Source organism: Hippopotamus amphibius, chromosome X, assembly GCF_030028045.1.
Source record: "Hippopotamus amphibius kiboko isolate mHipAmp2 chromosome X, mHipAmp2.hap2, whole genome shotgun sequence".
Taxonomy (NCBI): Eukaryota; Metazoa; Chordata; class Mammalia; order Artiodactyla; family Hippopotamidae; genus Hippopotamus; species Hippopotamus amphibius.
In genome coordinates, this window is record NC_080203.1 from 129,942,761 (window position 1) to 129,953,394 (window position 10,634).

At 44.3% G+C, this 10,634-nt stretch overlaps 1 protein-coding gene across 3 annotated transcripts; it reads right to left on the reverse strand.

Annotated features, from left to right (window-relative positions):
* Positions 1 to 1,522: 1,522 nt before the first annotated feature.
* On the reverse strand, positions 1,523 to 10,634 carry CLDN34 (claudin 34). Of its 3 annotated transcripts, none has more exons than XM_057718032.1 (3): positions 10,621 to 10,634; positions 4,099 to 4,158; positions 1,523 to 2,753 (listed from the first exon to the last, which is right to left on the reverse strand). In XM_057718032.1, the coding sequence occupies exon 3, from the start codon at positions 2,729 to 2,731 to the stop codon at positions 2,084 to 2,086; it is 648 nt and encodes a 215-aa protein (XP_057574015.1). In that variant the 5' UTR covers positions 2,732 to 2,753; positions 4,099 to 4,158; positions 10,621 to 10,634; the 3' UTR covers positions 1,523 to 2,083. The 3 variants fall into 3 exon arrangements, with proteins under 3 accessions (XP_057574015.1, XP_057574014.1, XP_057574013.1); XM_057718031.1 differs by lacking the exon at positions 10,621 to 10,634 and adding an exon at positions 10,441 to 10,514; XM_057718030.1 differs by lacking the exons at positions 4,099 to 4,158; positions 10,621 to 10,634 and adding an exon at positions 3,963 to 4,071.

Below are 10,634 nucleotides of genomic sequence, written 5' to 3' on the forward strand. Positions count from 1 at the left end.
TGTGTGTGACAATGACAGTATAGTCACATTTACCACACACACAAAAAAAGTTGGGAGGGAGTCCTTATCTTTTAGAAATGCGTATTTAAGTATTTATGGGTTAAAAAAAACTAACTGCCAGGGATTTATTAGAAAATAATCCAAGGCTGGGGTTGGTGAGAGTCAGTGAGGATAGAGATGAAAGATGACTGGCCACATGTTGACAATTCTCCAAGCTGAGAATCATCAACTTTTAAATGCACTGAAAATTTCCATGGTAAAAACATGGACAATCTCATGAGTTCACACTGAAAAGCTGAGTTGATATTCAAAATCAAAAAAGACAAAAAAAGAAAAGGAAAAACAGGATAGCAAAAACAATTTAAAAAAAATACATTAAAAAAAATGTTGGTCAACATTAAAGACACAATGCTTAGGGTATTCACCCTCCTTACTCTGGAAATTTAGCAAATTGAGGGGGAGAAAAAGAAGCATTTACCTTAACTTTTTTGTATGAGCTGAATTTTACAGAGTAACAAAGGCACACTTGTTGAGGGAAAGTTCTTTAGAAAAGCATCCCAATTAATACATCTGACAAAAAGTGTTCACATTAAAGTCACCACTTGTAATTCTTAGAGCAATAACTTGCGGGGAGCTGCCCTGAACAGGGGTCCTGGTTTCCGTAGTTGCCCCCAACAAGGGCCTTGGTCTCCAGGACATAGCCCTGGGAGCTGCCTTACTGTAAGGGCTTGCCTAGGCAAGCATAGCTCTCTGTCCCGCCACCCCTGACCTTTGAGTAAGTGCTTAAACAAAGAGCACGTGATCCCCTGGGCTGCACTATGTGCACCCACAGGTCTGTGATCTCGCTAGTACACCTAGAAACAATCAACAGGAGGTCTTGTGCTCGCTACGGTAGATGGTTATGGGAAAAACACATTGTTACCTAAAGAAAGAATCATTTTTCTTTTAGCCTTGCTGTCAATGACTCCTCTGCTTTAATCTGTATAAAAAGCCACTGAAAAATAAAGAAGTTTGTCAGTTGCCTGTGAGCTTCTGACCCTCTCGACCCCATCTTTTGTGTGTCTGTCTGTCTTTCTTTCTTAGCCGCGTCGTGTTTGCCTAAGGACCTGATCGATTTTGCCGGCAGGCTCCGGCAATAACTGACTTAAACAAGGCCAATCAATAAATGAAATTTAGGTGGAAGTCTCATGAAATTTACAGGAGCGTATGAGCTTTCCCCCCATGATCCACCCATCAACCTTAGCATCACTAAAAAGGAAACTTCCTGTGTGCCGCCTGGTATAATGTACTCAATATGAAGTACAGGGCACCACCTCTGAAATACTCTTCCTCAAAGACCTGATCTAGAATCCAATTAAGCCTCAAAAAAGTAACAGATTTAATGACAGGACAATTGACCCACTTTATTTAGCAAATCTAATTTTTTTTTGAAAGGGCAGAAGGGATGTGGTGGTAGAGATGCTTTAGTTTTAGACTTAGTCAGTGTGAACACGTTATTCACAAAAAACAAATATGAAGAATTTATTTTGAATCATTTAAAAACTAAATATTTGATAACAAGGAATAACTGTTAATGTTCTTTCAGCAAGGAAATGGTTAATGGTTAGGCAAGGAAATGGCTTATTTGTTAGGATGAGGGGACATGATGTCACTTTACAATCTTCTGGAAAAAGAAAAGCTTAAAGAAGGCAAGATAGGATAAAGCTAATATCAAAGAATTTTGATAACTGTTGAGTCTAGTAATGGCTATGGGAGAAATCCTTGAAGTATTTTCTCTACTTTTGCACATTTTGGAAAATATTCTACGATAAATAATGTAATTACCATGCTATAGGAAATGTCTGTTGTTTTTAGTAAAAATGTAAGAGGAAGATGTGAGAATTTCAGAAACTCTATTTCCATACCCTAGGTTTATAGTATTATTTATTACACAATAATTGAATCAATGAACCAAATTCAGACTTTCTACCCAAAACTCATTTGCCATGGTCCTGAGCGCTCTGAAATGTTTGACAGAGCATCCTGGTAGTACGTCCTACAAAACTGGTAATCTTGGATTTACAAAGTCAATGAACCAAGAATTTTACATTTCTGAAACTTCAGGATGCACTTGGCTATCCAGGGGAAATTTGTAAGAGAGGAAAAATAACCCACTTAACAACATCATGAAGCCAGCCAGACACGCCACTAGAACAGCACTGCCAATTCTCTGAGTGTCTGGCTTGAAGGGTATATTGAAAGATGGTGGGAAGACAATACCCTCTTCATTCATCACAGAGTGGTAATTCCAGAAGACAGCAATTGAGATACAGATACCAGCAGCTATGTTGAGAATGCCTGAAGTGACAAATGGATTGCAGGTGGCATTCTTCTGAAGAATTCCCATGTACACATTTCTAAGCACAAAGATAATGGAGGCTTTGCCCCAGAGCCCTAGAATACTGGCAAGCAGCAGGAGGTTTTGCAAAACATGGATATCCAGAGGTAGGTAAGTTTCATGGTATCTGTAATGGTGACATGTGCTGGCTCTGCTGTTGTTGCTGGTGTGATGGAAAACGCAAAGTCTCCACATTCCCACACAGGCTACATCAAATGAGGAGAGTGAGGTGTTGTCCATATACCAAACTCGCCACTCTACCAGGCCCATAGCAGTGGTATCAAGAATCCATCCGATGGTGGCTACTGCAAAACCTACTACTTGGCGATTGGCACTACCGATGAGCAACGGCATGATGGCCCTGCACCCTAGGGGACTGTAAAAAGAAAATACAGGCAATCGTGAGAGTGGAAATTTAGGCCTGGAACAACACAGTCAACCCACAAGCTTCATCTCACTCCCCCCCTCCTCAACCTTTACACCCTGCGGATGAGCAGTGCTGTATCTGAGAGGCAAGTGCTATTATTTCAGAGCAGAGATACTTGATATTCATGCTTTGCTGGTTGGAGCACAGACCCGACAAACTTTCCCAGCGGCCATTTGGCAATATTTACCAAAAGCCTTAAAATGCACAAACCTTCACATAGGCAGCTCCCCTGCTGGGCACGTGTCCAAAGACAGAACTAAGACTGACCATAAACATTGAGTCTCAAACATGGTCCGCAGAGACCTTTTTGTAATATTGAAAAATGGGAAACAGCTTCAAGTGCAACAAGAGGGCTTGGTTAAGTAATGGATGCTAGTCCCATACGAGGGAGCTGTGTGCCAGCATGTGAAATATAACTGGACCCGTACGAGGTGCGCTACTTGGTGTTGGACTCTTTTCAAGGCTCACCCATATCCCAGCATGTCTGAGTGCTTGGTAGCCAGGACTGCGGAGTGGCATTCACGCATGTGGATGCACCACGGTTCCTGTATTCAGGCATCAGCATCTGCACATTTGGACTGGTTCCAAGTGTTGGCTGTTGTGGATACTGCTGCTATACACATTTCTATAGAAAACTTGGTATGGGTATATCTTCTCATTTCTCTCATGTACATACCCAGGACTGGGAGTAGTGGGTCATACAGCAAGTGGATGTTCAGCTTTTGAGAAGGTTCTAAACTGTTTCCCTGAGTGTCTGCACCATTTAGCATTCCCACCAGCAATGTATGAAGGTTCCAGTCTCTCTCTATCCTCCCTGACATTTTGGTATGTTTAGTCTTTTTGATTACGGCCCTTCTGGTTGCCATTAAAACAAAATGTGACCAGAGGAAAAAGATGGTCACAATCTATCAAGTACTAATAGCATGTTCCAAAATAGTACATAGAATATAATCAGGGTTGTGACTAGAAGTGGAAGTCTATATGCTCAGTTAGTGAGAGACATTTTTAACTGGGTTGGAAGGGTTATGAGTTTTGAAAGCTGTTTGTATGTGAAGAATCAGATCCACCTAGGAAGGGGTACATAAGCTAAGTGTAGAGCTCAGTGAATTATCCAGGGGCCCATACCCACACCGCCACTGCTCAGGTGAAGATACACACCATCACCACTTCCTTCTCTGTCTTTATAGTTTTCCACCTCAGAGTGCACCGCCCAAACATTAGTTCAATTCTGTCTGGTTTTCAAGATAGGAATCGTGCAGTAGGCATTCCTGTGTGACTGGCTTCTTTCACTTACTGTGCTTATGACCGCAGATGCCTTCTTTTAATGATGTCCAGCTGTTCAACAGATATGAGCCTGATTTTTTGAAAGAAAAAAAAAAAAAGACTTCGTTAAAGTGAAGCAATGGAGAATTAATTCTGATAAATACTTGAGGGCATTAAAAAGATTCATTCACCATAATACTCAGCAGATGTGAAGGTACAAGAGTATTTAGTAACACGGAAAAAAGTTCCACCCCCAGAAAAGTTTAGAGGACCCTTGTTCTTCTAGAAGCAGGTGCTCAAAGGATGCAGACAGAGAGGAAATGCCCTGAGAGCCCAAACCTGTCCTAGAGAGGCTGCTCAATGAGTATTTGTAGAATGAAAAGTCAAATATGAGGGAGCAAAGGACTTTTTTACAAGTTTAGTTCTAGTAGAACTTATGTAATAATGAATTACTGCATATGTCTTTTTATCTTCAGTAGCTGTGTGAAGAGTCTTCTGTTTTCTTTTCACTTGACCTGGCTAAAAATACTATTTCACACTCGATAGGCTGCCTATTATCAGCAAAACACAGAAAATAGCAAGTGCTGGCCAGAATGTGGAGAAACTGGAACACTTGTGCTTTGCTGGTGGGCATATGCACTGGTATAGCCACTATGAAAAACAGTACAGTGCTTCTTCAAAGCCTACCAACACACACAGACTTCCTGTGTGATCCAGGAATTTCTCTTCTGGATATATACCCCAAAGTAAAAGCAGGGACTCCAACAGATACTGGTACGCCCATGTTTGTAACAGTATTCTTCCTGATAGCTAAGACGTGGAAAGGATGAATGGATAGACAAAATGTGATCTAGTCACATAATTGGGTACTTCTCAGTCTTAGAGTGGAAGGCATTCTGTCACGTGCTGCACTATAGATGAACCTTGAAGACAGACTATGCTGAGTGACATACGCCAGTTACAGAGAGACAAATACTGTATTATTTCACTTATATGTAGTACCCAGACTAGTCAGATTCAGAGACACAGAAAGTAAAAGAGTGGTTACCAGGGGCTGGGGAGGGAGGAATGGGTCGTTAAGTGTTCAACGGGGACAAAAGTTTGAGGTTGGGGAAGTGGATGGTGGTGGTGGCTGCCTAGCATTGTCAATGTCCTTAATGACACTGAACCGTATGCTTACACTTGGCGAAATCAGAAACCTTGTCTACTTGACTGGAACAAAACATACACAACAGAGAAGGCTGAGCCTCTGCTAACCACTCTCCAACGGGATATTCGAATGTCTGGGGTCAAGGACAGCAAGGTCCGTGGGTGAGACTTGCCGACGGAGAGACGGCTCTTCTGGGCTACCTTCCGCTCTCCAGGGCTGACTCCTCACTACGAGCAGACGTGAACTCTCAGCCACACTGTGAGTCTGGCCTGCGAGTCAACGGTCACCTCCTCAGCCTTCCACTCACACCACGCTCCACCCCCCACTGTCCGCACCTGCAGCGTTCTCAAGTTGCTAGGTCACGGCCGCCATGACAGCGTCTCTTCTGTTGATGGTGGCACAGCTTCTCTTCATCTTTCTTCCTCTTCTTCCACCACCTCCCGCCCCCCTGCCCAGGAGAGTATGTTTACTAATGGACCCTAAGAGTCCACTTTCAAGATCTATGCGACTGTTTCAGACATGTCCCATAATCACTTTCTTTTGTCCCCCCAGAAATGGTATCTAACCCATCTCACCTGGAGTTAAATTAATGACATTTTTAAAGCGATGGCAACATATACATTCAGGTGTTAGCAGAAGTGGTGCCCCCATGGGTGAGATTTAATTGTGAAAGACCCCTGGCAAGTAACACAATAGGAAACATACCCTGAATTCATGGAAAATGACCCCCCTCCAGTGGAGTCTTGGGTCACACACGGTACACACAAGTAAGGTAGTACGTATGACTAGATAACGGCTGACTTGTGACAAACTGGCCTGCTAAGATGGGGGAGACCTTCAAGTGGGGCTTGTGTAAGAAATGAGACATGATGTGAGCTAGCCAGCAGCGAGGACTACGTTCTACACAGAAGCCAAAGCTCCACTGCAATCCTCTCTTGACAGCGTCGTTGTAACAAATTTATCCCAAGCAAATGAGCAGAGAAATTACAAACATGTCAGTGAAACACATACGCAATGAGTTGTATAACTGAAGCTACAATGGGGACCAATAGGGAAAAAAAAAACCCTCGTAGAGGATAGGTGCAAGAAACCATTTTATATCCTTATCATGGGACATTACACAGCAATTTCACATTATGAAGAATAAATAAGGAAAACTTCCTAATGTTGCTAAATAAAAAGCTGATTTCAAAAATATGGAGTTAAAAATGCTGGGGAGGGTGTGGAGAAAAGGGAACCCTCCTACCCTGTTGGTGGGAATGTAAATTGGTGCAGCCACGATGGAACATGGTATGGCGGTTTCTCAAAAAACTAAAACAGAGTTGCCATATGATCCAGCAATCCCACTGCTGGGCATATATCCTGACAAAACTGAAATTCAAAAAGATACATGCACCCTTATGTTCACAGCAGCACTATTTACAATAGCCAGGGTAGGGAAGCACCCTAAATGTCCATCAACTGATGAATGGATATAGAAGATGCGGTACATACTGCAATGGAATATTACTCAGCCATAAACAAGAATGAAACAGTGCCACTTCCAGCAACATGGAGCTACGTAGAGATGATCACACTAAGTGCAACTAGTCCGAAAGAGAAAGGCAAAGACCATATGATATCACTCACATGTGGAATCTAAAATACGGCACAAAGGAACCTATCTACAAAACAGAAAGAGACTCACAGACATAGAGAACGGACTTGTGGTTGCCAAGACGGGAGGGGGAGAGAGAGGCATGGAGTGGGATTTGGGGGTTGGTAGATACAAACTATTATACATAGGATGGATAAACAACAAGGTCCTACTGTAGAGCACAGGGGACTATATTCAATGTCCTGTGATAAACCAATGGAAAAGAATATAAAAAAAGAATGTCTATATGTGTATAGCTGAGTTAGTTTGCTGCACAGCAGAGATTGGCACCACACTGCAAATTAACTATACTTCAATTTTAAAAAAGAGAGAGAAAAATATGTTGTTAAGAATCCTGTTTCTAAATAAAAAAAAAAAAGAAAAAGGAAGAGGAGAGCAGGAGGGGGAGGACAACTGGGAACCTGCTCCCTGCACGGCGACGCACCTCGCAGGAGCCTAGGCTGCCTGACCTGTAAAGGAAGGAAAAGGCGCTTCTAGGGATGAAGTGGGAGAGTGAGTACACATGAAGGGCCTGAAGAACCGCACTTCACTTCAGTAAATCCTGGTGACACGGCTGGGGCACCTGGCATGCCAAAGGGAGAGCCATCGGGAGGCGGTGAGCGATGTGGGGAGAGTAGGGCAGTGCCAGGAAAACTGTGGTTTAAAGCTGGCCAGGTTAGGATGGGTAGATGGTTCTTCATCAAGGTAAGAGGGCAGCAAAAAGAACAAAAGAAAAAGTTAGAGGGCAGCAAGCATCTACCTGGGGACTTCCCTGGCAGTCCAGTGGCAGTCTCCACACTTCCAGTGCAGGGGGCACACATTCAATCCCTGGTGGGGGAACCAAGATCCCCACATGCTGTATGGCCAAAAGTAAAATTCAAAAAAACAAGTACCTGGAACACAAGTATTAGTTTAATATAAATTGTTAGGTATGGATACACACACACACACACACACACACGGTATGTATACGTGTGTGTTTGCCTATTTTCTATCATACCGAAAGCTTATCTGGATAACAGTGTATACAGAAATCACATTTAAAGAACATGGTCTCATATGGAGATGACACAGGACCCTTCCACTTCAGGGAACTGGGGGCCCTTGATATCCAACACCTAGAGTCCCGCGCTGCTGCCCAGAGTTGCCATCCTTGCAACTGTGCCTCTCAAGACATGTTGGTATTTAGACTGGCATTAAATGTTGAAACACGGGGTAGAGGCAATCCAAGCACAAATATATTCGGCAAACCCAGAGTGGAAAGTGAAATGGGGTTCTTGGGTGCAGGCTTTCTGGGAAGCGTTACGCTCTGAGGGGCCCTAGGAGAGGACCGCGTGGCAGGGTGGCCCGCACGCACCAGCCCGCGCATCCACGAGGGGGCGTCCAGCCCTCCTCCCCATGTGGAGAGCTCCGGCACGTCGCTGCTTGGAACCCTGAAAACCCGGCATCCTTCCCTGGCGCCCACTGTGCTGTCTCTGAGATCTACCTCGTTTCTGGCCTCAAGGTCTAGAGTAGAGACATTAGGACTGCAAGTGGCCTCTCCCAGTGACCCCCACCCCTCCACCTCCAGCCCCCAGCACATGAAAGGCCAAAGGGAGGAACCCAGAGGGTGAAGGTACCGAAGCCAAGCCGGCAAGGTGCAAGCAACACTGTGCTCCTTTTCCCCAGCAGTGGATTCCGGCTTCTGAGCTCTGAGTGCCCAGTGTCAGCGGCCTGGCCCGCGGGACCCGGCGCAGCACCTGGGAAGGGAGGCCAGGCCGCCAAGAGCAGGCTCAGTGCCCGGCCGTGCGCCTCCCACCCCTGGGACCTCGCTGCCTATGCTCACTCATCACGTCCACATCAACCACCCACTTGAACCAGTACCGAGGGGACCAGCACAGATAAGCAACCACCCCAGCCACCCACAAGGGCTTAAAGCAAGAATCTTCTACAAACCCAGGAACTCCACGTGCCCCACTGCTGTCCCACGTTACACCTGGCGAGCCAGCACAACAGAGACTTCCATGAGGAAGAGCTACGACAAGTGCACTTTAAAGCTCCCCTCCAGACACTGGAGAGGGAGGAGACGTGGAAGGAAATCCTCCTTTAAAACTATGTAAAAAAATTTGAGCAGCTGTTTGTTCTGGGAAAATTTCCAACGTCCAAAAGGAAAGGTTGCAAATAGCACCTCTCCACATATTCTTCATCCAAGACTTCCCAAGTAGAAACGACGCCTGTCAGCAGAGCACAACGCTCGGAATCAAGAATTTCAGGTTAACCATCGCTAATTATCAGAGAAATGCACATCAAAACTACAGTGAGGTACCACCTCACCCAGGGCAGAATGGCCACCGTTAAGAAGTCTACAAATAGCATGTAGTGAGGTGGATGGACCTAGAGTCTGTCATACAGAGTGTAAGTCAGAAAAACAAATACCATATGCTAACTCATACATATGGAATCTAGAAAAATGGTACTGATGAACCTAGTGGCAGCGCCAGGAATACAGACGCAGATGTAGAGAACGGACTCGAGGACACGGGGGGAAGGGGAGGATGCGACGTAGTGAGAAAGTAGTATTGACATATATACACTACCAAATGCAAAACAGATAGCAAGTGGGAAGGTGTTGCATAACACAGGGAGATCAGCCTGGTGCTTTGTCATGACCTAGATGGGTTGGACAGGGAGGGTGGGAGGGAGGGTCAAGAGGAGGGGATATGGGGATAAGTGTATACATATAGCTGATGCACTTTGTTATACAGCAGAAACTAACAACAATGTAAAGAGACTATACTCCAATAAAGATGTATATCAAAAAAATAAAAGCCTACGAGTAACAAATGCTGGAGAGGATGTGGAGAAAGGGGAACCCTCCTACACTGTTGGTGGGAATGTAAGTTGGTGCAGCCACTATGGAAAACAGTATGCAGCTTCCTCCAAAAACTAAAAATAGAACTACCATATGATCCAGCAATCCCACTCCTGGGCATATATCCTGACAAAACCATGATGCAAAAAGATACATGCACCCCTGTGTTCATAGCAGCACTATTTACAATAGCCAAGACTTGGAAACAACCTAAATGTCTATCGACACATGAATGGAAAAGATGTAGTACACACATATAATGGAATGTTACTCAGCCATTAAAAGGAATGAAATAACGCCATTTGCACCAACATGGATGGACCTAGAGATGATCACACTAAGTGAAGTGAGTCCGACAGAGAAAGACAAATACCACATGGTATCACTTATATGTGGAATCTAAAATACAACACAAATCAACAACTCTATGAAAGAAAAACAGACTCACAGACATAGAGGGGGATGGGGAAGGAAAGATTGGGAGGTTGGGGTTAGCAGATACAAACTATTATATACAGGATGGATAAACAAAAGGTCCTACTGTAGAGCACAGGGAACTATATTCAATATCCTGTGGCAAAGCATAGTGGAAAAGAACACAAAAAAATATACAGCTGAGTCACTTTGCTGTCCAGAAGAAATTAACACAACATTGTAAATCAACCATGCTTCAATAAAATTAAACCGAAATTCACGTTGACGACACGGTGATCTACGGACCTTATCCAGACCTCACCTGTTGCTGGGCTGCTGTCCTCTTCCTGCCGAAGGACCAGACTTGGTCACTCAGGGCATCCCTGTGGGCAGGTGCCTTCATTCCCTCCAGTTTTGAGCTGCCCCTCTGGTAGTCTTTCATTGCCTTGGTGCCTTTTAAGAGAACTGGTCACTTTTATTTTTTTAAAAGCATTTCCCCCACCTTGGGTTTGTCCG